Source organism: Lepidothrix coronata, unplaced genomic scaffold (assembly GCF_001604755.1).
Source record: "Lepidothrix coronata isolate B3197 unplaced genomic scaffold, Lepidothrix_coronata-1.0 Scaffold144, whole genome shotgun sequence".
Lineage (NCBI taxonomy): Eukaryota > Metazoa > Chordata > Aves > Passeriformes > Pipridae > Lepidothrix > Lepidothrix coronata.
In genome coordinates, this window is record NW_016690324.1 from 59,007 (window position 1) to 85,374 (window position 26,368).

The 26,368-nt window shown below is 48.0% G+C and overlaps 1 protein-coding gene across 1 annotated transcript in view; it reads left to right on the forward strand.

Annotated features, from left to right (window-relative positions):
• Positions 1-26,368, forward strand: part of FAT2 (FAT atypical cadherin 2) — a 57,152-nt gene that overhangs the window by 28,758 nt on the left and 2,026 nt on the right. Inside the window, exons 8-23 of the mRNA XM_017827989.1 lie at positions 518-793; positions 1,229-1,439; positions 2,433-6,485; positions 8,742-8,938; positions 9,581-9,734; positions 10,461-10,694; positions 11,479-11,868; positions 13,165-13,379; positions 13,975-14,112; positions 14,855-14,998; positions 15,238-15,435; positions 16,504-17,311; positions 18,091-18,236; positions 21,198-21,639; positions 24,056-24,209; positions 25,452-26,044. Coding sequence (XP_017683478.1) covers positions 518-793; positions 1,229-1,439; positions 2,433-6,485; positions 8,742-8,938; positions 9,581-9,734; positions 10,461-10,694; positions 11,479-11,868; positions 13,165-13,379; positions 13,975-14,112; positions 14,855-14,998; positions 15,238-15,435; positions 16,504-17,311; positions 18,091-18,236; positions 21,198-21,639; positions 24,056-24,209; positions 25,452-26,044 — 8,353 coding nt within the window. The remainder of the gene's footprint in view (positions 1-517; positions 794-1,228; positions 1,440-2,432; positions 6,486-8,741; positions 8,939-9,580; positions 9,735-10,460; positions 10,695-11,478; positions 11,869-13,164; positions 13,380-13,974; positions 14,113-14,854; positions 14,999-15,237; positions 15,436-16,503; positions 17,312-18,090; positions 18,237-21,197; positions 21,640-24,055; positions 24,210-25,451; positions 26,045-26,368) is intronic.

A 26,368-nucleotide genomic window follows, 5' to 3' on the forward strand; every position in this document is an offset into this window, starting at 1 on the left:
GGTGCTGCTGACTGCAGAGGGGAAGATTTGGCTAAAAAACGTAGAACACGAATTTTGCTTCTCCACATGCATGAGGAAGGCCAGCCCTCCCTCCTTTTACCAAACATCTCCCTTCTGTGTAATTAATGGGGGTTGCTGTGGAGGCACTGGCCAGCAAAGCTGGCACCGTGGCTGAGCCACTGCTGCTCCTCATGGCAGGCTGTGACAGTTTCCCCATGTGCCAAGTGCAGGCACGTTCAGTCTGAGTGGCTTGCCAGATTGGAGTTATAAAAAGAAATGAGAGGAAGCAAATGGGAAAACATGAAGGGAAGGCACAGCAGGAGTTCCTTGGGGGAGAAGGACAAAAGGACTCCCAGTCACCACGGATGGCAAAGCCCCAAGAGTTGGAAAGCTGTGACAGTTACAGGACTCAGAGAATGGCTACACCCCAGAGGGTTTGGTAGCTTAGATTTTACGTGGCTGCATGTCAGGCTGCTGCCATGTCTTTGCTGCTCTCACTGTGCTGTTTGCCCCACAGGCGTTTATCCACGTTATTGACATCAACCAGCACCGTCCCCAGTTCCTAGAGAGCCATTATGATGTGAGGATTCCTGAAGATACCCCCTCAGGGAGAGAAATCCTTCGAGTCAGTGCAACAGACAAGGACAAAGGAAAGGGGCTCATCTACACCATCCATGGCAGCGTGGACCCCAAAAGCTCAAGACTTTTCCAGTTGGATCCAAGCAGTGGAGCCCTCACAACAGCAGAAGGCTTCAGTTCCCAGCCCATGCCTCAGCACACCCTCACAGTGATGGTGAGTCCTGACCAAGCCCTGCTGAGTCCACCAGCTTGACCAGGAAATATGGGTCACTGGAGAAATTAAAACTGGTTTTAGTCTTTGAGGGAGGATTTGTCTAGAACAATAAGGAAGAGGAAAGCAGGCTGTTAACCTTTACTATATGGCTAAATCTAGGTAACACCCTACTTTCCTCTAACCACCTGCTAATTTCATTGGAGGGCCACTGGATTCTTATAAAAGAAAACACAGTGAATAATTGTTAATGTTTGGTTTCAAGTTCAAGGCTGAGCTTTGGTGCTGAAACTTACAGGCTCATTCCCTCCCAAGGGGTTAGGACCACTGCAAAACACCCACCTGTGTAGGAGTCCTGATGAGTTGCTTGGAAGCTGGTGCAGGCAAGGCTGCCTTCTCCCCAAGTGTGACTGTGCCTGCTCTTCCTCTGTCATTCAGGTGCGAGACCAGGAGGTCCCCATCAAGCGGAACTTTGTCCGAGTCATCATCCATGTGGACAGCTGCAACCTCCACCCTCCGCAGTTCAGCACCATCCACTATGAAGCAGAAGTGCTGGACTCAGCAGTGGTGGGCACAGAGGTTATACAAGTCAGAGCCCTTGATCAGGACCAAGGAGCTAATGCTGAAATCCACTACTCCCTTCAGGCAGGTGAGAGCCCTGCAACAAGACAGTTTAGGCTTTGATCACACCTATGTTTCCATGCTCTAACTGGTGGCCGTTTGACCAGCTTTCTGTAGCTGTTGCAAAGACCAGTAAATGGCAGTTAATTTCCAGTAAATTTTACAGTTCTAAAATGTGATTTTCTTTCTATTCAGAAAAAATCTATAGTGAGCAGGTAATTTCCGTATTATGGAATATTAGCATCCTTTCTTAAGAAGAAAGCTTAATGTTCAGTCACTGGCCTTAAAAAAAATGTGATTGGATGAGTTAGGGCAACCTAAAATCTGCTCCTTTTGTCCTTGGGAACTGAGGGAGCGATCCCTATTCAGTTGTTAGGCAAAAGTACTCCAATTCCCACAACAGTCATCATCAGTTCCACTATTTCTACCAAGAAATACATCTTCAAAGAACAGTGAGGACCCTGTCAGCATTGGCTGCTGGTGGTTTTGGGTCATGCAAGTTCAGTGGGCAAGTATTTTATCATTCACTCTAAAGGTTAAAACTGAAGTATTTATGTCTGTGCCACACTGCCTATTTAGCTGGTAAATTCTTTGCAGGAGACAAACCATCCTTTGCTCCATCTTTCTCACTGCAATTTAGATCAAGGACTGAGGGATTTAATTGCTCCTGAAGCATTGGTAATTACAAGCATGACAGAGCTTGAAGGAACTAGTACTATCTGTGCTACCATGTTCTGCACACAAGGCAAAAGCTTCAAGCACAAGCTCTGCCACCACTAAATATGCTTAAATTAGAAGGGTATTTATCTCCAATTTACATTTTGATTGATTCAAAAGTTAGCTCATTGATCTCAATGGGTTTATTGTTCTTATAATTAAAATTATTTAGAAATTAGTTAATTTCTCCCAGTGAAAGAAACAGATGTTAACTAGGTCTGAAATCAGCAGAATCTATGGAAAAGAGGTTCAGAAAACCAATATGGTGTCTGCATTCTTCACTTTGTAATTTCTCTTCTTGCAGGTAATGGGGAAGGCTTCTTTAGCATCGACCCATATTCTGGAATTATTACAGTTGCCCAGAAACTGGATCCATCCAGACAGGATCGATTTACTCTTATTGTAAAAGCAGAAGATCGGGGGTTCCCTCAGCTTAAAGATTCTGCTACGGTCCATGTCCGCATTAGACCCTCCGATCGAACCCCTCCAAAATTTCCAGAGGCCGAGTACATCACAGAGATCAGTGAATCCACTGCTATTGGCTCTCCTCTAATCCAGGTTTCAGCCACAAGCTTGTCACCAGTCAGCTATGAAATAAAAGATGGAAATGGAGATGGAGTGTTCTCCATGAACTATCAGTCAGGCCTTATTTCCACTCAGAAGAGCTTAGATTTTGAGCAGGTGTCTTTTTACCAGTTGAAGGTCCGTGGCACCAACATGGCTGGAGCTTTTATGGACGCAGTGGTACTTATCTATGTCATAGATGAGAATGACAATGCACCCATCTTCGTTAAGCCTTCCTTCGTTGGCTGGATCATGGAGAATGCTCCATCACAAAGCATGGTTCTGGATGAGAGCAATGCTCCCCTCGTGACCTATGCAACAGATGCTGATCAAGACTCCAATGCTCTGCTGGTCTATGAGATTTTGGAACCAGAGGCACTGAAATATTTCACTGTAGATCCCAGCACAGGGACACTGACCAGTCGTGCTGATATAGACTACGAGCTCACCCCAGTTTTCCACTTCAGTGTACATGTGCATGACAGTGGAAGTCCCAGCTTATTTGCAGCCAAACCCACCAAGGTCACAATCCACGTTAAAGATGTGAATGATTCACCTCCAGTCTTTTTGAAAGACACTTATGATCTTTCTGTCTTGCTACCTGCCCACCCCGGAATGGAGCTTTTGTCAGTGCAAGCGAAAGATGCAGATTCGGAGGTGACCTACAGCATCGTGGAAGGGAACCTTGATAATGCTTTCTATATTCATCCCCTCACAGGTCTCATCTCCATTCTTAATGCTACTGGCCTCAGGAGCTATCATGAGCTCATGGTCAGAGCTGGTGATGGCTTATATAAGAGTACTGCTCTGGTTAAGCTAAACTTAACTCAAGCACAAGGTACTGGCTTGAAATTTGATCAAGACGTGTATACAGCAACTGTGATGGAGAACTCCACAGATGAGAAGACTCTAACTATCCTTGGGGTCAAGGGATATCAGCTAAATGAACCCCTTTCCTATTCTCTCTTGAATGGAAAGGAAAGATTCAAGATGATCCAGGCCTCTGGAGTACTTCAGACCAAGGGTGTGAAATTTGACCGCGAAATGCAAGATATGCACGAGGTGGCTGTGGAAGTGAAGGACAACAGGAAACCACCAAGAGTGTCCCAAGCCACAGTCAAGGTTTATGTAGAGGATGTCAATGACAACCCACCACAGTTTGAGAATGTGCCATATTACACCTCGGTGCAGGACGGCACGGAGTCAGGTGATGTACTTTTCCAGGTGTCAGCAACAGACAAAGACATAGGGGATAATGGAGCTGTTACCTACTCATTTGCAGAGGACTACAAATACTTTCGGATTGACCCTTACCTAGGAGACATCTCCCTTAAGAAGCCTCTTGATTATCAAGCTTTAAATAAATACAACCTCCGAGTCATTGCTAAGGACAAAGGAGAGCCTCCCCTCCGTGCTGAAGAGGAGGTTGTGATCAGTGTGAGGAACAAATCCAACCCTCTGTTCCAAAGTTTGTACTACCGAGTGAAGGTGCCGGAAAACATCCCCCCATACACATCTATCCTCCACATACAGGCTCGCAGCCCTGAAGGCTTGCGCCTCATCTACAACATTGTGGAAGAAGACTCCCTGAAACTCTTCAACACCGACTTCAAAACTGGTGTCCTGACTGTCACGGGCCAGCTGGACTACGAGCTAGAGACAAAACACACGTTCACTGTTAGAGCCACAGACACAGCGCTGGGATCCTTCTCAGAAGCCAGAGTGGAGGTGGAGGTAGAGGACATTAATGACAATCCCCCGGTATTTTCTCAAATCGTCTACACGGCATCTGTCTCGGAGAGTTTGCCAGCACAAACTCCTGTTGTCCAACTCCTTGCTTCTGATAAGGATTCTGGCAGAAACAAAGTAGTTTCCTATCAGCTTGTGGATGATGGTTCAGATTCTACCAAGTTCTTTAATATTGATGCCAGCACAGGGCAAATAGCAACAGCTCAAGCACTTGACTATGAAACAAATCAGCAGTTCCGCCTGAAAGTAAGAGCTGCAGATCATGGGATGCCTCCACTTAGTAGTGATGCCCTGGTAATTGTAGATGTGACAGACATCAATGACAATCCCCCTGAGTTCAGCCAGCTTCAGTATGAAGCCAAGGTCAGTGAAATGGCTACGTGTGGGCACATCGTGATCAAAGTCCAGGCCCTGGACCCCGACAGTGGAGACACCACCCGACTGGAATATGTGATACTCTCGGGCAATGACAATAGGCATTTTGCCATCAACAGCACTTCTGGAATAATATCCATGTTCAACCGCTGCAAAAAGGACTTGGAGCCATCCTACAATCTCAGAGTTTCTGCTTCAGATGGAGTTTTCAAGAGCACTGTGCCTGTGTATATCAACACCACAAATGCCAACAAATACAGCCCCTCTTTTCGGCAGAACGTGTACGAGGCAGAGCTGGCAGAAAATGCTGAGATAGGTACCAAAGTGATTGAGTTGGTGGCTATTGACCCAGATGGTGGCCCATATGGCACCATAGACTATACCATCATAAATAAACTTGCCCATGAGAAGTTCTCCATAGACAATAAAGGCTGTATTTCCACACTGCAAAAGCTGGACAGGGAAAATTCAACAGAAAGAGTCATAGCCATTAAAGTCATGGCCAAGGATGGGGGTGGGAAGGTGGCCTTCTGCACTGTAAAAATAATCCTTACAGATGAGAATGACAACCCACCTCTGTTCAAAGCCTCTGAATACACACTGTCCATCCAGTCCAATGTAAGCAAAGGTTCCCCCGTCATCCAAGTACTGGCTTACGATGCTGATGAAGGTGCAAATGCAGATGTCATTTACTCTGTTGACTCGGTTGAAGATGTGGCAGAAGACCTTGTGGAGATCAATGCTGCCACTGGGGTGGTTAAAGTCAAGGAGAGCCTTATTGGTTTAGAAAACAGAGCCTTTAACTTCAAGGTGAAAGCTGAAGATGGCAGACCCCCTCACTGGAACTCCCTTGTCCCAGTGAATCTCCAGATTGTCCCCAGGGAGGTGACATTGCCAAGGTTTTCTGAGCCCCTTTATACATTCTCTGCATCTGAGGATCTTCCAGAGGGATCAGAAATAGGGTCAGTCAAAGCTTTTGCAGAGGATCCCATTATATACAGCCTGGTGAAGGGAACCACTACAGAAAGTAACAAGGATGAGGTGTTCACAGTGGATGAACAAACAGGGGTTTTGAAAATCAAAAAACCCATGGATCATGAGACCACCAAGTGGTACCAGGTTGATGTTATGGCTCACTGCTCACATCAGGAGACTGAGCTGGTCTCTCTGGTCTCTGTGAACATCCAAGTGCAGGATGTCAATGACAACAGACCTGTCTTTGAGGCAGATCCCTACAAAGCTTTTGTCATGGAGAACATGCCTTCCGGAACCACAGTCATTCAAGTGACAGCTAACGACCAGGACATGGGAAGCGATGGGCAGGTGACCTACAGTCTGGAAGCAGAATCTGGCAACCTCCGTGGACTCTTCACCATTGATGGTGAGAGTGGGTGGATCACCACACTGAAAGAGCTGGACTGCGAGGATCAGGAGATCTACCGCTTTTATGTGGTGGCCACTGACCACGGCAGGAAAGTCCAACTCTCTTCCCAAACCCTGGTGGAGGTCACTGTCTCCGATGAAAATGATAATGCTCCACAGTTCACCTCAGATTTCTACAAGGGGTCAGTGATTGAGAACGCAGAGCCGGGGCAGGTGGTGGTCACGCTGAGCACCATCGACGCTGACATCTCTGAGCAGAACCGGCGCGTCACGTGCTACATAACCGGTGAGTCTTCCCTGACTTTAAATCTTCGGTGAGCAAGGACAAGAGTATCAAAGTGAGGATTTGATAGCTTGCCTTACAGGATATTAAGGCAGAAATGGTGTTGTACTGATAGGCCTATCAGAAGCAGGTGAGATGAAGCCCAGGCTCTGTCATGAACTGGACTCTTCAGTTAAATGAATCTGGGGAATACAAAACTCTTTAGTAACTAACTGCAGTGGGTGGAATTGTCATTATAATAACTATCTCACCACTGAATCATCCTATTTATTTGGGAATAAATAAAATCCATATAAGTAATTACACAGTACTGTAGAAATATTTATTTACACTTTCCTAACAGAGGAATAATTAAGACAGTGTAATTGTAATATCTGTTGGAAGGACAGAAGAGCTGGTACAGGAGGAGGGAAAATTTTTCTCGCAGAGATACTGTGATCTGTATTTAAGTTCTTTGACCCAGTTTTTTCTCCTGCCAGCAGTGCAGTCAGTTTATACATTACATATATGCCTGTAGCCTGTCTGTATTTTTTAATAACTATATATATGCACATAGAATGTGTATAACTTTCTGGTGTTAAATGTGTTTCCTATGAAGCCACTTGGAGTCTGACTTAACAAACAAGGCTTCAGTTGCCACTCTGCACTGGGAGAGATTTGAGACTGTCATGTCAATCTTAGTAAAGGTTTTGGCTAACAAGAAATACTAAAAATTACTCTTGCATCCCTGAAACATCGCTTGTGCCAACTAAAATTAACCACTGCTGTAAAATACCAAAGAAGTTACACTGAAAGTTTTATGTGCATCTGCACAAGTAGAAGCTTGAGTTTACAGTATTTTTTTGACCCTAAAGGGTCTTTCTGAGACCTGGAGCAGATACTTCAAATTAAAATGTTTGTTCAAACTCAAATGAGGACCCTTCAGGGTCAAAACATTTAGCCAGATCGTGCTGCAGCCTGTTATCTATTATTCTAACCATCCAAAACAGGGAAGGAATGCTGGTACTTTGAATTGGTTTATGGCATGCCTAGGTATTTGCAAGCCTTTAGGAGGAAAGATTTAATCCATTTATGTATTCACATTTCTACCATCTTAAAGATAGTAGTAACTTCCAACTACTTTAAACCTGAAAGGATGCACACTTATGTTAGAGGTGAGCACCTTGTGCTCTCTCTGCTATGCACTTAAAAGCACAGGTCAAATTCTATCCATAAACATGTAAATGCAACTGCAGCAAAGGAGGGGAGTATTGATCTGAGAACACAGAGCCCTGTTCACATTGATTTCAGACGCACAGAAATTAAATCTGGGTATGGGCTGGTGTTTCCCAGCATCAGAAGAAGGGCTAGCAGAGGTCTCATTGTGCCTCCAGATCCACCACCTCATCATTGCAGTGCAAGGGAAAGCAGAAAGGGAGTGAATTTAATTTACCCTGCTGTGCGAGGCCCTTCAGAGTGTAACACAAACAAGCCCCACAGCCAGCTCTCCTCACTGATTCCCATTGCCTAACGTGCTCCCTTCTCTGCCCAGTGGTGTCAGGTCAGCAGAGGACACCAGCTCCTTGCCAAAAGAGAGGGCTTCTCCAGGGGCAGCATCCAGCCCATTTAAAATCTTATCTGTGTAGCAGCAGCAGGAGCAGCATGAATCTGGTGGACCAGAGAGCCTGCCTAGCCTGGATTTACCTGTCTCACATAATTTGGCTCTTACAGAATCAAAAAGTAGCCCCAGAAAGTGCAGCTATATATTAAATATCTCTGTAGGTTAAGAGGAAGTATGACTCTATGTGGTGCCGTTACAGTAAGATCCAACTAATATCTGCAGGGTATTTGAAACTCTCAGATCCCTTTAGGAACATGCACTAAGAAAGACTGACAGGCTTTGGGAAGGTGAGACAATGTGGTTTTGAGGCAATGAATATGCACATCTGCAGAACATTACCAAGACCTTTTTGCAATCAGGAGTTTTTTCCTCCTTCCAGTGTAATATGCAGACAGGGAATAACTGAAACAGGCAGGGTACTTCCCACCTGTGCAAATGCTCCTCACCTGCTGGATACACCACCAGTGCCCTCTCTGCATCCCCAGTGCAAGTCAGAGAATCATCGAATCATATAGGTTGGAAAAGACTCTTAAGGTCACCAAAGTCCTTCAGGTCTCCTAAGGGAACCACAGTGGACACATATATTCCCTTTCCTTATCACTTCTGGTTTTCAGCGCTCAGTAAATGCCTTTTTTTACTTGCCTCCTGCCCCCTTCTAGAAGGAGACGTACTGGGACAGTTCACAGTTAATGAAATTGAGGGCGAATGGACAATTTCTTCCAAGAAGCCTCTGGACAGAGAAGATACAGAGAAATATCTCCTCAAGGTTATGGCCTCTGATGGGAAATTCCAGGCTACCACTGAAGTGGAAATTTTTGTTCTGGATATCAATGACAACAGCCCTGAGTGCGGCCAGGTAAGACGTCTGTTCTGGGACATCAGGGGCATGAAGGGAGAGCCTGGGAAGGAGAGAACACAATAGCAAAGAAGAAAGAACAGACAGAGCATGTTAAAGGGTTTGGCTTGTCGTAATTCTTCTCACACGATCCTGTTGCTTTGATTATGCTTAGCAATTTTAATTAAGCTGCATGTCAAGCAAGCACATTAAATCTAGCCTCCAAGCATGTTTGCCAGCAGTAAGTGAGAGCCTAAGCATTATGAAGGATAATTTTTGGAGATAAACAATGCCAGGAAGCCTCCTGGGTAGGGGCATGTAAATTACTGAGTTTTGTATCCTGCTGTGCTGAGAGATTCCCATCAGAAGGTTTGTTGCTGTAGAGAGCTGATCGCTGGTGTGGACATTAGCCATGGTGAGAAAGAACAGGTGGTTGCTTCCCAAAGGAGATTCAAAGGCTTGTGTGAAATGAGTTCGCTGGTCCCAATCCACACCCCAGCAGCCAGCAATGGGAGGCACACTGTCCTCCCCTATAAACCACAGGGGTTTTTTATAAGGGTTTATCCTTCCCTATGAAACTCCTCCTAGTCTGCTCCTCCCCGTAAGGGATGAAGGTATTTTGGAGGTGGCTAAGATGCCAATGACACCTTCTGTCCTTGTCAGATACTCTACACTGGGAGAGTCTCTGAAGATTCTGGGCCAGGTCTTTTCATTTTGAAAATATCAGCAACCGACCCCGACGTTGGCAGCAATGCCCAGATAACGTACAGCCTCCACGGCCCCGGCGCGGAGGAGTTCCGGCTGGGACCACACACAGGTGAGAGCAGGGCAATGGGATGCCTTTATCCTCTTCCTCACCCGCTTCTGAGAAATCCAAGCTCCCAGCATGGCTCAACACTTATCTCCTCTTGAGCAAACATAAGGGCTGTTCATTCCAGCCCTCCCAAGTGAGGAGGGAATGGCAGACAGGCAGGTTTATTGCAACACAGTGTAGAGGAGGTTGAGCTCTCAGTCTTCCTGCTAGCTTTTGTTAGAAGCGGTGTCATTAGTGTTGTTAAAATGAAGGGCAGACACCATTGCTAACAGGACAAGAGGTCTTTTACTTGAGCCAAAAACTCAAGTTAAAAACTCTGAAAAGCTCTTATCAGATCTCGTGCAGTATATTTGCCCAAGCAGATTCAGTGATCATCCTAGAGCTCACTTGGAGCTCAGTGTAGTGGGGTTTATAAAGGTGTGTTTAGAAGTACAATTTATTTATGAGCACTTTTATCCCATGTTGGCATCCCTTGCATGAAGTTCAGCTGAACTTGCAGGACTCCCCGTGCCAAGCCTTGCCAGGGCACTGGCTGGCAGCGATCCGAGAACAGCCCTGAGCAATGTGGTGTGGACACACCACCACTATTAGCTGAATTACTATAGGTGTCCAAGCCTGGTCTGTTGTCTCCCACGGTTCATGCAGGAAGGCCGCTGAACCTCCCTGAGGTCTTGTAGGCTGCAGCTGCAATTGCTGGGAGACAAGACCACCTCCTGTTCTTTCCCACAGGGGAGCTGACCACATCTGCACCCCTGGACCGCGAACAGAAACCCACGTACCACCTCGTTGCGAAAGCCACTGACGGCGGGGGCCGTTCCTGCCAGGCAGATGTAACGCTAATTGTGGAGGACACAAATGACAATGCACCGAGATTCTTCCCCAGTCACTGCGCCGTGGCCGTTTTCGATAACACCACAACAAAGACACCCATCGCCGTGGTCGCTGCCAGGGACCTTGATGAAGGTGAGTCACAATGGGATTTACTTGTTAGTAGAGTTCATCTTTCATCCCGAATAGCAACCTTTGAAACCTAGGGAAGGGCTACGGCGATGGGCACAGATGATTGAATCTTGGCCGAAGATGTGCCTGGATCTCGTTGCTGACATGTCCTTGACTAGCAGGCTGGCATCAGCATTTTTGTGGCCCTGTCTGAAGTGCAGTATCTGTAGAAACATGCAAAGACAGACTTTAAGAACATGCTCAGTAACTAACTGTGATGCACAGCAAAAAATGTGACACAGTTTATCTGGGATCCAAACAGGATAGAAACTTTATCAAAGATGGAGACTGAGAATGAGCATAATAAGGAAAAAAGGAGTTTCAGATCTGGATAGGGTAGATAATACGGATGGAGAGGTCCTTCTGAGGACACAAAGATTCTCAGAAACATAGGTGAGGCTCCTAGTAAAGGAGCTTTCAATAAACCTCTCCAGCAGAGACTGCATTTGTGGTGACAGAGAAGCAGGATCATATTTATCTTCTTTGGAAGCAGATATGAAGGAAAATAAAAATGGGAAGCACCAGTTAATACAGAGGTGATACTGAAGGATAATGGTGAGAGTGACTGGATGTCTGAACCTGCAGATGGACGGGGACACACTTGGTGTTCGTATGATTTTCATACAGCCTCCATTTTCCCTGGGAATTGAAGGTCATTAAGTACACACAGTCCTAATGGATTATAAATAAATAAAACCAGCAGCATTCCTACCCATGAATTAATGCTGCCTGTCCCTTACCCTTGCAGGTCTCAACGCTGAGGTGGTCTATTCTCTGTCTGACTCTGCCAATGGACACTTTTCAATTGAGGAAACCACAGGGGTGATCCGTCTGGAAAAGCCTCTGAAGGATTCTCAGCACTCAGCATTTGAGCTGACTGTCTGTGCTACTGACCGGGGCTCCCCACAGCCCCTCTCTGCTCTTGGCACTGTCACTGTCTCTGTTGTGGATCTAAATGAGTACCTGCCTGTTTTTCTGGCCCCTGAATATGTGGCCATGGTAAAAGAAGACGTGGCTGTGGGTACGGAGGTCCTCAACTTGTCAGCCTTGACAAGGGACAATGCAGAAAACACAGAGATCAAGTATGAAATTGTGAATGGCAACGACCACGGGAAGTTTCAGCTCAACTCAAACACAGGTAAAATGACCTTGTTCCCAAGCAGGTTCAGGTTGACCCTTGTCTTTTCTGGTTCTCCATTTGGCTTCCCCTTTTGCTCCCAGCCAGCACAAGGGTAGGGACTACAGTCTTCTTTTCTACTTTAAATTTTGGCAGCCAAAGTCACTTAAGGACTGATCCAAATCTTACTGAAATTAATGGAAAAATTCCTGTTATATGTTTGGGTCCTGAGGCAGGTCCATGTGAATGAGGGATACATGGAGAAATTTTTCCACTTCAAGAGGCAGGAGAAAGCAGTTTCATTTAAAAAGTCTTTCCATTCTGAACCCACGAGGAACCTGCAGCCCAGGGTAACAGGCAGCTTTATTAGGTAGCACTCAATGAACATGGATATTACTACTCTTAGCCATGAGCAGGTGTTGAGCCAGGTTTACCAGCCAGATAAAGCACTGCTCTGTTTGCACAGCGATCTGATAAGGGCTGTTCTCAGAAGGCCAATGTCAACTCCATGAAACAAGCCCTTGGATGCCTCATCAGTGGCCTGCCCTTGGCTGTAACATCCTCATCCGTGGTGCCATCCTCAGCTTCTCTGTCCCCAAGACTCTTGCTAATTTTTCCCCACCAATCTTCTTACTAGTTTTGTACATCTTAAATGACACAGAACAGTGTTCATTTCCAGGGAATAAATTTGTGATAGTTTCAGTGCAGAACCCAGGCACACTCTGCTACCCTTTGTCTTTTTTTTTCTGCTTTTACTTTATGTCTTCAGTCCATATGTTCAGTATGTTTCTCACTCATTTTGAGATTAATTAACAGCCTCCTCATTTCTGTATTGCACCTCTAGCCTCACTTACAAAGCAGAGCATCTTGCTGCACACCTTTAACTCCTGTACAATTCTGCATTTACATCTCGCACCTTTACATCCTGCCTATGACACAGTTCAGTGTCAGTTCACAGTGATGTTCTATTACTGCTTTGGTCACAGCTTTCAGGAGCACTGTTGACTTTCATCCAGTCTTGTCCCAGATCTCCAGCCAAGATTCCTGGACACCTTCCAGAAGTTTATTTCACCTCTTCAAACATTTGATACCAGAATGAGGCAGGTTATCACAGAATCTGTTCAGCTGTAGCTCATTTTATGGGATGCATGTCCTTCAGTATCCCAATTTAACCACAGAAGGTCAAAGCTAGGTCAACAACACCTTTTCAGCTGGAAGTTTGGCAGCTGCCTTGGTGTATTTGCAGTATTCCAAGAAACCTCACGTGCCATTAATTCAGAGTGTCTTCTGTCCTTTCCTATCCATCCAACAATGCAGGTGCCTTATACATAAACGGGAGCCTGGACTTTGAAGCAAGTCACGAGTATTACCTGTCCATTGAGGGCACAAGGAAGGGCTCAGCCTCTCTCAGCGATGTGACCATGGTGGTGATCAACATAACTGACATCAATGACCATGCACCAGAGTTCATCCAAGACCCTTACCTCACTGATATCCGGGAGGACGCTGCAGTTGGAGAAGTCATCCTCACGGTATGGTTACAAACCAGGCCAGCTGTCTTTGCCTGTTCTTTTTTTGGGCTATGCATTATTTTCTCCTCTTTGGCACTTTGTTTTTCCTTGGACACAGCCACCTCAGTGGGTTTGTGACATTCAACATCTAAGACCAAAGCATGACTTTTAAAAGGATGATTGCCAGAATTCCTGATACTCCACAGATGTGTAGAACACTTATAAGACATCTTTAAGTGAAAGCTAAGGAGGGGCTCAGGAGCCTTGAGAACCTCCCAAGAGAGCTAAAATGCCTGAAGAAGAAGGCAAATACCCTATTCTGGGCAGAATACCAGAGCCCAGGGTAAGTCCTTGTGGAGTTCCCTGTTTAGCCTGTTACCATCACAGGGGTGGTCAAGTGAGGAAAGGGACAAGGAGAAAGCCATTGCTGTAGATGAATTTTGTCTTGAAAAAACTGTTGGATGACATTTATTTAAACCACCTTCCTTCCCCTCCTCATTTGAGGCAAGCTCAAACCAATACCCTTAAATGACAACAAGGTCCTGCACAAGCTCCTCCATGGAACAGCCTTTTTGGCCCAGGGGTCCTAGCTGGGTTTTTTTTTCTCTCCAAACAGGTGTCAGCTGATGACTTGGATGGAGCAATGAACAATCAGATCACATATTCCATCGTGGAAGGGAACCCACTGGGACACTTTGCCATTCAGCCCAGAAGTGGACAGATCAGCATTGCCAAGCATCTGGACAGGGAGGAGGTGAGTTTGAGACACTGAGAACAGGAAGGCTGAAACAGATGTGCCCCAAAAAACTAAAGGAGCACAATACGCTCAGCTACCTCCTGTTTTCTGAATTATTTACTCATAATACTGTTAGTAGAAGACAAGTCTTTCATTCACTCATTTTCTAGACTCATATATACTGCAAGTAGGAAGGCTGGGCTTTAGGAAAGGCAGTATAGAATCACAGAATGGTTTGGGTTGGAAGGGACCTTAAAGATCATCTAGTTCCAACTCCCCTGCCACTGGCAGGGACACCTCCCACAACTCTGAGTTTTTGTCTGCTCCATTGGTATTTCAAGCTGTCTGGGTGAGAGTCAGCCCCAAACTGGAAACAAACACAGTTGACTTCTGCTTCCCTGCATCAGAGAATTATGGAAAACGGGTGTGGGGAGGAGATGGAAAGGTCACCTGGACAGTCTCTCATTCATAAAATAGCAGCAGCTTAAACCATTATTGACAGATATATGCCCAGCTTGGTCTCATCCATATTTGGCAAGCTGTTTCTCTTCTCTGCAACTGTTGTGAGGCTGATTTTGTTTAGCAGTGAGCTTTGAGCGAGGTTTATGGATGGAGAGCCTTAGCCAAGGGCAAAGCTGTTGTTATGGTGCAGTACATGGCCCCAGGCATTTCAACAAGCTGCAGGGGGGGTAAAACTTCAATGTGAAAAAGCCACCATTCTGCCATTTCTCAAAGTAATCCTGCACTACAAATCCTCCAGATCCCCAGTTATTCCTTGACAGTTCGAGCCATGGACAACGGCCACCCTCCTCAGTTCAGTGACGTCCCTGTGCATGTCCATGTGTCTGATGTCAATGACAACCCTCCTCGGTTCTTCCAGCTCAACTACAGTGTGGTGGTGCAGGTAAGCCAGGACACAGTCTGTTCTCATGGTGTTAAGAAACTCATGCATGAGCTGCTGCTGGAGCAGAGGGGCAGGATGGTGGTGAAGCTTCTTTGTCCTCTGTGTGTTCTGGAGAGATGCACAGGGCAGGTGGGATTTGTTTCCCTCTTCCTGACCCAGCAGCTCCTGAGCCACTGTAGGTTCCCCTGAGCCATTTCTCTTTGCTTATCTTTTTCCAAAAGCATATTTCCCCATTTCAGGAGAATGCTCCCGTGGGTACAAGCGTCCTGGAGCTGATTATGAGCGACAGGGACTCCCCAGAAAATGGACCGCCCTACTCATTCCAAATCACCCAGGGCAACGATGGGAAGGCCTTTGATGTCACCCAGAATGGTCTGCTGGTGACAGCATCTGTCCTGAACAGAAGAATGAAAGAACAGTACCTACTGCAAGTCCAGGTAGAGCCTGTGTTACTGTCCTGGTGTCTGAATTCCCCAGCAAATAGCAACAATATGTGATTAGGATGGCCCAGCTGAATGAAAACATCTCTGGCTTTGAAGAAATCCAATCCAGACACAAATTGTGCAGCTTGGAGCCAACTCCAGAGCTTATTTCTCCACACAGTCTGCCCACAAGAAGCAGGGGGCCAGCTTCTGTGTTGATAAAATCAGATAATATGATCACAAAAAACACTCTGTCAGCAGTTTCCTTAGACAGATGCTTTTCCCATAATCATTCTAGTGAATTCCAGTTTAAAGCAAGACCTGGATCTGGTCCTACAAGCTTTCTCTAATTATCCTTGTCATTTAAGAAGTGGTTTAAGTTCCTCTTCAAAAAGGATTTCTATTGTTGCAGAATGAATTAATTATTTTTCAATGTTATCAGTAAGAATAGTCCATTACAAACAAAAGGATAATAAGATGTAAAGTACATACTTCTTCAGTAATGGCAGTTGTTCTAAAAACTAGGTACTATTATATTACAAACCTCAACCTCTAACTGCTTAGCATTTGGGAGAAATTTATCCTATAATCTGATTATTCGCATTTTTCTGTTTTGAGGTTCCTTGACTCATGCTAGACAGAGGTGGGACACGGGCTTAGGCAGTCTGGAAGGGGAGCAAATGTGTTGATGTGCGTAACTGCTTTATATCTCTGTACACTCAGTTACACATGGAACCCCAAAGATTGGCAGTGGAGCAAAACATGATTAACCCTCAGGAGTTCAGAGCCCTGCTCAGGTGTGCCTCAGCTGCTGATGAGCACACACGGGAGTGAGCGTGACCCCACCACTAGCAGAAGGCCTTGGTCAGTCTCTGTGCTGGAAGGCGTGCTGCCATTTCCCTGGGGCCGTCTCCAGGCACAGGTCCAACACTGCTGCCAGTTTTTCCCATCCCTTCTTCATTCCCAACCCGCCGCCTGTCAGATTCCGCCCATTTCTACCTTCGCTCGTCAGCCCATCCAGTCAGGTGAGGTGTCAATCAGTCAGCACGTGGCCATAACAGATCCTTCTGTTTTCCTTGCCAGGTCTCTGACAGTGGTATCCCTCCCCTGTCCTCATCTGCATTTATAAACATCCAAGTGACTGAGCAGAGCCAATATGCCCCCTCAGCCCTTCCCCTGGAAATATTCATCACCACCAATGAGGAAGCCTTCAGAGGGGGTGTTCTGGGCAAGATCCACGCCACGGACCGAGACCCCCATGACACGCTGCTGTACACTTTGGTGGCAGAAGTGCCCAGGGAAGGGCTCTTCTCTGTCGGGGCTGCAGATGGGAAGATCATTGCTGGGGACAAGCTTCCCCACGGCCACTACCTTCTGAACGTGACAGTCAGCGATGGGACGTTCACAGCCACCACCAGCGTCAACGTCCACGTGTGGTGCTTCACGCAGGAGGCCTTGGACAAGGCAGTGGTGCTGCACTTCCGACACCTCTCCCCTGAGGAGTTTGTGGGGGACCACTGGCGCAACTTGCAGAGATTTTTGGGGAACATCCTTGTCACCCGGCGCCAAAACATCCACATGGCCAGCTTACAGCCCGCAGCTGCCTCTGATGGAGTGGACCTGCTCTTGGCTGTCGGGGAGCCCCACGGCTCCCTGTACGAGCCCCGGGTCCTGGCGAATAAGCTCACTGTGTCAGCGGGGGAGATGGACCAGCTCGTCGGTCTCCGGATGAAGAAGGCGATTCATGTGCCATGTCATGGGTCAGACTGTGCCCACCGTGTGTGCAAGGAGACCATTCAGCTGGATCCAGGCATGATGTCTACTTACAGCACTGCCCGACTCAGCGTCCTCACCCCCCGCCACAGCCTAGAGCAGATCTGTTCTTGCAACGGTGAGCAATCTTTCCCAGCAGTGTCCTACCCTGTAAACCTGGCCATACTGTGTTTTCCTTCAGTACACTATAAAGCACCTGGATTTCTCATGGAATTAGGCTTCCCAGTGACCCAAACTCTGCCTGAAATTTCGAACCTAAAACTGGATTCTTAGAGCTTGAAAGTTTCACACAGTCTATTTTTTTTTAAAATTAATCTCCTGTAGCGTTTAATAGCAGCAACATCTGTCTCTCTCACTGGGAAAAGTCACTCATACCTAGCAGGTAATGAAGCTCAGTGATCAGAATATCAATCCCTGAGCTCCTGTGTTGATCCTAAACCCAGCAAAGCACAGACTAACTGATAAATTAAAGACAAATAAAGCATATTTTTTATACTCTAGACTACTTCAAGAAATAAATGGAGGTATCAGGGATAGATGTTAACATTGCTTGGGCAGGAATGGACGCCACAGAATTAATATAAAGACTTACTGAGGATGAGGAAATTTTAAGGGTGTTGTAGACCCTGCTTAGGGCACCTTGAAGGTTCTATAGGACAGAAATGTCAGCCAGGCTGACATTTCAGGGTTGCTTCACAATTGAGTACATAGAAGTACATAGAAGAAGAGCTCCCAAGGAGACCTGTGGGAGATGCAGTGCAGTGGTGCATGGATTGCCATGGGTGAGGCTGTTCCTGGAGAGTTATGGCATCCAGGGAGGAAAAGAGGCAAGGTTTGATCCAGTCCATAGCCTCAAAGAGCGACAAAGATGAGATCTTTCTCTTGTTTTCCTTTCAGGAACAGCTGTGAGGTTTGGGGGGCACAGCTACATTTGGTACCAGCACTCGCAGGTCGGCTCCTGGCACATGCACTTCCGCCTGAAGACCCACCAGCGTCACGCGGTCGTGTTCTCTGCCAACGGGACAGACCACGCCACTTTGGAGGTGTGTATTGCAATGGCAGGGGTTTCTTTCCAGAGTTAAAAAAACCTTCCTCTTTCAAGGAAGGGAATCACAGAAAGAAGATGCAATAATATGTACCCTTAGTCGTTCATCTAGCTGAATGTAAGACTTGGGAAGACCAAGTGAGAGACAAACACAGTTTGGCAATTGCTGCACCCTCAGCTAGTGAATCATTTTTCACATCTGTGAAAGCATGTGCTAGTCTCTGGTGGGAAATCAGCAGACACCCATAGCAGATCTGCAGTCTTTCCTTACAGCTTGCTTCTCATTCCTCTCTTATATCACACCTCTCAGGAGGTGTGAGTTACCAGGTGGAGTTGTCCTCAGACCAGTCTGTTTCCATTGTAGCAAAGGACAAGCTTCCTCCCAAACCTCAAATAAAAGGTCTTTTACAGTAATGGACAAAAGAGAAAAAAACAGGAGTCCCAAATTATGTTTTTCACACACTCCCCCTCTTTTCAACAACTTTCTTCAAATGATTTCACTATTTAAGACACCTGCAGAGCCAGGACCATTTCAGTCTGATCACTCTCCTCCCTTTCACTGAATGCTGAACCTCCTCAGCATTCAAGGACCGTCTCCCTCTTCCAGTTTGGCAACAGAAGGAAAGCAGCAGATGACTGAAGAATAGGGGTTTTGTATATACCTCATCAATTAGATTCAGACTAATTGGAGAATAAGATCACAGGACATACTTAGCAGCTTACAGAGATTTGTCCTTGAGACTAATCACACGGAGATCTACACACTGTTACCTACCTAGAAGTGTTCATCCTGTCCTTGAATTCCCTCATCCCTTCTCATGGTTTCACAACCCCATCTTCCTGTTGTGAAACACTTTCATTCCACTGTTATAAAAGACCCACACAGACAGGGAGCTGCACAGCAGCCAACGCCCAGAGACCTGCCTGTTGCACATACTCTAAGCTCCTGCTGCCACATCACTCCTGCTCTCCTCTCCTGCAGAGAAACATCATCCATATGTCTTGTACCCATCTCTGAGAATGACTTTAAGCTGCACTGTAAAGGGTTGATGAGAAAAACTTCTCTAGAAGAGTCTCTAGCTTTCTACCCCCTCTCTGAGAAGGAGAGTCACTAAGTAGTTCAGAAGGAGTCCAGCACTCCGGATGTTGCTGAGACAGGATGAGATGGCAGAAAGCTTTACTGAGCCAGGCCTAAGACAGGGAGTCAAGTGAGAAAAGACTCATTATTGACAGAGTTCAGTGTGCCTGTGATCTTCTATACCCAGATCTCTCCACAAGCTTTTCAATAGGGAAGCCTCCACCATAAAGGTGGCTGTGACTCCTTTCTTCCCTGATTTGCTCTATTAACAATATCTTTGGGATAAAAACTTTTCGAAACCATCTGGCCTGATAAAAATGAAGGAATCCCTCGAGATTTTAAGCTTCATAAACTGCAGTGCTCCAGATGTGAGCCAAAGCCTTGAAAGAACCATAAGCACTGGTTTGTAGATTTGGTGAAGAGGATGAGTTCTCCCAAGGGCACGCATACCATCGCCCTTCCAGTCACTAAGCTCTCCTGATGTTCAGAAATAGGCTGCAGCAAGAGGATGGCAAACCAGGCAAGCTGGGAAAGACTTGGCAGCCTGTCACTTCTTGCTTCAGGGAATTGAGTTCTCAGCTGTCTCCCAGCCCCAGAAATTGATAAGGCAAATCTACAGACCCATCTGAAATGAAATCATGTTCCTCCAGATAAAGTGAAGTGACAAAGTTCTCTGGTGAGCTTGCCAATTGTGCAAAGAGATTTACACACGCGTTGCCCTGAGGCCCTTCCATGGCATGTACCAGCTTATTCTTCTTCCTTCCTTCCTTCAGCAGTTGCTTCTTCTCTCACTGGGACTTATTTATACTGTGGTCTTCTCTAAGAGTTAACTGTTGTACTGTTCTGCTTTTGTCCCCTCCAGAGTAGCCCCATCATATTTTATGCAGGTTCCTCTAGAGCCAGTGTAGCCCATAATCAGTCCTCCTTTTCTAGTCCCTTCCAAGAATCACCCCTCCTCACTGTCTCTAGTGCCCCCCATGGAGATCTCTCTTGCCTATGATGAATTGCTTAATGTTATATAGCAAGCTTCTGCAGGTTTTCCATGAGCATTTCATTCCATCCCATCTCTTCTCTCCTTCTCCATAGACTTTTGGCTTCTGTGAGACAGAGGTTTTATCAACAAAGCACTGGGGAGAAAAGGTTTATTTCTGTCTTCACCATAGAACAACACAGCTAACCTTTTATTTCTCCTTCCTCCATAAGTTTTAAAGATGAACCTTGAGCCACAAATAGGTATTTTTAATGTCCCAGTGTAATGCAGAAGACACTAGTTCACTTTTAAAAGTGGTTCACTTTTAGCAGCTCAATATCTTGTCTCCCTCCCATCTACTGGAGATCAAGGAATGGATGGCAGCACCTATCAGCAGCTTTGGCCTGGCTTTCCAGCATGCTGGTTAGGAGACAAGTGCAACAGTCATTCCTTTCTCTGCCTCCCAACTCCTCCTTGCCTCCTCTAGGGAAAGCTGCTTTTGCTCCTCCTTGACGAGGTGCTTTCAGTACCCTCACCTGTGCCAAAGAGGCAATTGCTCCAGCACCTTCCCCACCACTCATGAGACAGTGAGAACAGAATAAAAGCCATGTGGTCCCTCTGCAACTGGTGATGGAGTTATGGACAGTCTGAATGCCAGGGCTCTGATTAGACTCAGGGAGGTGGGAGAAGGAGTGAGCAGATGCAGCAGTCTCATCACATGGCTCTGCTCTCTGTTAAGTGGAAAGATGAGCTTCCCTCCCCGCACACTGGTCAAAGGCTCCAGGGAAGGACCACAGGTGAAACTGTGCCAGAGATGAAGGTGTTTTGCAAAGTAGAGGAGGTTGAAACCCTCCATAAACAGCAGCCACCTGTATGGCAGCTAACCAGGACTTCTGGGATGTGTTTTACAGATGGTTAACGGGGTTCCTCACCTTGGGTACAGCTGCCGGGGGAACTCCACCGGGAACCTCTCCTCCTCCCGCTTTGTGAGCGACGGCGAGTGGCACTCGGTCTTCCTGGAGGTGAAGAACATGTCCGTCCGCCTGCTCATCGATGGCCTGGGAAACGCCTCTCTCCAGCTGCCAGGGACCTGTAGTGTCTCCCAGGGCAGACGAGACCTGATTTTTGGGGGCCTCCGGCAGTCACTGCATTCCCAGAAAGTCACACGGGGGTTCAGGGGCTGCCTGGATGTGGTTGCCATCAACGGCAGAGAAGTGGTTCTCCTGCCTGGGAAAGGACAGTCAAAAGAAATCATGGAGCAGGTGGGGATAAAGCAGTGTTGCTCCCCCACTGGTGCCTGCAGCAGCAACCCATGCCTCAACAACGGGATGTGCTCCGAAACTCACGGAGGAGGTATGTGAACATCCCACGCAGAGCAGTAGGAGAGCAATAAGCAGGGAGGGGAGGGAAAGATGGAGGGGCTACTCCAGGGGAGAACCAGAGGTGCTCTGTCCCAGGGGACCTCAAGTGATACCTGACTCAGTGCAGCAGCAGCAGCAGCTGCAGGGTATGAGATCATCATCCTGGCTCTCACCAGTGGACCTTGGCCCGCAGGGCAGGAAGGTGTTTCTAAGGAGTGTGCATGACATAGGAGAGCATAGTGGTGCCAAAAACTCAAATGCAAATAGAAATTCCACCCACCCCTCTGCATCCTCTTTGCTTAAGGAGCTGTTAACAAGGCTGGGATCAGGCAAGATGGGATCACACAATGATTGTATCTGGGCAGAAACAAGCCAAGATCTTGGTCTCTTCCCACTGCAGTGAGTGACTCCCCAGGGCTATGCAAAGGGATATGGGAAAACCGTAAGCTGTAATCCAAGAGTCCTGGGCTAAAATGGGCTGCAGACACTCAACAGAGGTTTGATGCAGGCCCTGCCCTAGGCAGTCTCACTGCTCCCCTGTTCCTCACATCAGAGGGGCTCCTCACACCAAGCTGTATCACAGGGACAGGGTTTGTTGGAACTGCTCCCAGGGATGTCCACCTTTGTGTCACTGCCCTGCACCATATTCTAGGTTCCAGCACAGCAGGGCTGCACCCTGCAACACCCTGTCTGTCGAGAGAGGTACTACCTGGCCCTTGGCCCTTCCAGGGGGCAGTGGGGTGCTTCCCAGGCTGCTGTGTGGGGCAGAAGCTCCTCCTGCAGCTCTGTGCTCTTTGGGGCCGTTGCCAAAGCCCACACCCTGCCCAGCGAGCAAGTGAGGACAGAGGAGGCAGCACAGCTTCTCCTGCCCTGCCCGCAGCCTCTGGGAACAAGATTCCCAGCCCTGTCGACTCAGCAGCTGCCTGGTTCAGGTGAACTTGTTTGACACCAGGTGTATCTGTACCGAACAGTTAGTCTGGCTGGCACTCACACCTCAACCTTGAGACCCTTTGCACAGAAAACCTCTCTGGTTGGGCTGCAAAGGGCTCAAAGCCTACAAGGGGAAAATGCATCTCTACCTCAAGGCACCCCCTGCTTTTGTTGCAGAGAGAGTACAGCAGGAGGGGGAGGAGGAAAATCACTCCCTCACTAATAAACTGGTGATCATCCTGTGCCCTTCCCATGGTTTCCTTCCAAGGTGATCAACCTCTCCTGCAAATGGCCCAACTGCCCAGGAAAGAGCCTGTGGGACATGGCCCCAGGCAGGACATTGCTGCAGGGAAGGGGTTGCTTAAGAGACATTTATTTTGTGAGGTTATCCTGGATGCTTGGCTGAGCCCTGGAGACCAGAGCAGGCAGCACTGAGTTTATGCAGAGCCCTGCCCAGGGATCTCAGGCGTGGGATTACATGCACAGGCACAGGCACGCCTGTGTGAGCGAGCCCGGGGAAGCCACGTGGCCGCGTGAGAACACATCTGTGCAGAGAAGGGTCCAGGCCAGACCAGCCACCACACCAACCACAGAGTTCAGGACCACAGGGTGCAAACACATGTGAGCCAGAACATGTGTGTTTTGGGCACACGCAGCCCTATGGGCAACGTCCAGCACCTGCTGCACGAGTGCCAGCACGTCCTTGTTGTACAGCCACTAACGCGCATGTGGAAACAGGTTTGTTCACCCCCTGCTCTAAAGCAGGGTTGTTTAGCTTGTGGATGAGTAGCAAAGACTTTTCAAGTGTGCTACAAGATGGAAACTCTGAATTTCCCACATGGCACCACCAGCCAAGCAACTGGCAAGAGCTCACCACAGCCAGGGACATTCCCATGCTAAGGGCTACACTAAACAGCAGCCAAAAACACAAACAGCAGCAGCCCCCTCTGAGTCCTTACTGTGCCTGGTTTCTCTCTGGCTCCAAACAGACATCTCCTGTAGGCAAGAGAAACCTGACATGTTGAGACAGGCACTTCATACCGCGAGAACTCGCAGGACCAAAGACTCCTGAGAACAATAAATTAGAGAGGATTGCATTTAAGAGAGTCAGAAACTCTGAATCAGCCAGCCAGGCTCCCCTTCCTTTATCCTGAATTTGTCCCTCAGGTTCTCCATCCAATAATGCTGTGCCCTGACTGCATCCCTAGCAGGAGAGGTCTGTGTCAGGATGGGCTTGACTCATTGCTCAAACAGCTCCCTAGTGCCTCTGCATTGCCCCAGAGCCTCTGGCAACCACACCAGGTCCTGTAATGTATCCACCAGCCACATATGGCTTGGGTGCCCCACAGCACTGCTGCAGCAGCGAGTACCTGTGTTTAGGTAGCTGTGTTGAGCCCTCTGTGGGTGCCACCGGTCACTGCTTCTCCCTGTTCTTGCCAGTTCTTCCATACAGATATGTTTGCTCTCGCCCTCTCTAGGTTACACCTGCATCTGCCCCGGGCTGTTCTCTGGTGAGCGCTGCGAGCTTGGGGACAGTCCCTGCGAGTCCAAGCCCTGCCTGCATGGTGGGACCTGCACCCTCTCTGCCACCGGCTACTCCTGCCACTGCCCTGACTGGTCCCTGGGTGAGAGGTAAGGGCCCCCCCCAAAGGGGGGCTTTGGGATGGGTGACATCCCATGGTGGTCTCTACCAGCAAGCAGTGGACATTTCTGGAGCTCACCAGACTCGCTGGGACTAATTGCAAACTGCAGGTACCCAAGCGTTGCAGCAGGGAGGTGTCTGAGGGCAGAGCTGAGCAGACCAGGACGCAGATAGCTCTGCCATCGTGTGGCCATTGCTCCTCTGTGCCCATCTCCTCTGAGCAGGAGGGAAAACAGAAAAATCTCTCCTCACAGATGCTTTGATGGCTGCAGATGCTGTGGGGCAGGTTCAAAGGATGTCCTTGCTGGCCCAGTTCATCCTTCTGCCTTAGCCGTTGAGCCAGGATGAACACTGGTCCTGTGGATCAAGGCAAAGGCAGAAATTATCTTTCAACTCTTGGAATACAAGCCTGTAGCTGAGCATTAGGTGGCAGTGTAATATCTGAAATCACCAGGTGTCCAGGTGGAGGCTGTGGGTGCATGATGTGCACACCAGCTCACACATCCTAAAACACTGACTACAACAAGAGAAGCCCAGACCTCGTGGAGTTTGTTCAGTAATGAGAAAAAAAGAAAAGGAAGGAAAGCCAGTAAAGCATTGCATATTCCCTCTAGCATCGGGAGATCATTGCTGTTGGAAGGAAAGGTCCTGGTACTGTCTGGAAACATTTAGGTTGTGTGGGGTGGAGCAAGACAGAGAATCAGAAATTCCACCCCAGTTCTGCAGGTGCTTCATAAAATGTCAAAAAGCTTCTGCAACAAGGATGCCCATTCACCGCTTCTTAGGGTAGTTGTTCTTCAAATGTTTACTGCAACCTGCAGGCATCTACAAACCATCCTGAGACCCCACAGAGCCTGGAGGGCGTAGTGAACTTCTTAAGATGTTAACACACCTCAGACTGACCCTGGGCTCCCTAATTTTACAGAATGGAAGCACTTTTCTATGCTTTGTTACCCCTAGAACTCCAGACTCTCCTCTGAGGCAGGAAGGCTCCCGTTTTAATTTGCTGCATTCAACTGAAAAGTAGGACCATGCTGTTAAAACACAGTCTCCTGAAAAGCATAATTTTAAACTCGAGAATCACAGTCCTCTGCCAGGAGAAGCAAGGGAGGGAGAGCAGATGGGGATGGAGCATCCTTGGCTGGTCTGAGTCAGAGCCCTGAACAGGGTAAGGCAGTTCTAGCTGCATCCCCAGGCTGATGGTGGGTGTCTCCATCCTTTCCTCCCCGCAGGTGCGAGAAGCTGGCCGAGGAGTGCCAAGACAACCCATGCCGCAACTCCGGGCGCTGCGTGAGCAGCCAGGGCTCTGTCCACTGCATCTGCCCCTCTGATTACCAGGGGGACTACTGCACCCAGCCCATCATCACCCCCGCCATCGTGCCCACGCAGTGGGCGGTGGGCCCCGAGGAGATCGCGGAGATCGTGGCGGGTGTGGTGGGGGCGGCCATCCTGGTCGTGGCCTTCGTGCTCATCCGCAAGCGCTACCGGCACCGCGCCAAGGCTCACAAGCCCGTGGCCCGGGAGGACCCTGACCTGCTCTCCAAGAGTGAGTTCTCCAAGAGCGTGGGCGTGGGCACCCAGGCCGTGCCACCCATCGAGCTCAACATCCTCAGCGACGCAGCGCACAACAACCTGGACCGGGCCACGCCGGAGCAGCGCAAACCCACCGGCACCCCCGAATTTGTCACCTTCAACTCTGCCAACGCCCCCAAGCACCGGGGCACCATCGTGTGCAGTGTGGCTCCCAACCTACCCCCCGCTGCACCCCCCTCCAACTCCGACAACGAGTCCTTCATCAAGTGCACCTGGGCCAGGGAGGAGATGGGTCAGTAGCCACAGCTTTTTCTTGCTCTTACATGTCTCTCTTCCCCTTGTGAAGTGGGTCTGAGGTTTGAAAACATGAGGGGCAAATGGCATTGGCTAAAGCCAAGCAAAGCATGGGCAAACATTTCCCCAGCCCTGCTATAGGGCTTTTATTGGCTCTTTCCTCCATGCTCCCCAGTATATCCCAGTTTTCTGCTTTAACCTGATCAGTCTCATACACAATCAACAGGGAAATCATTAATTCATAGCCTGGATTCCCACATACTCTGGATCAAAAGATCCTGTAAAAGAGAAAAATGAAAGAAAAAAATTGAGATCCCAAAAG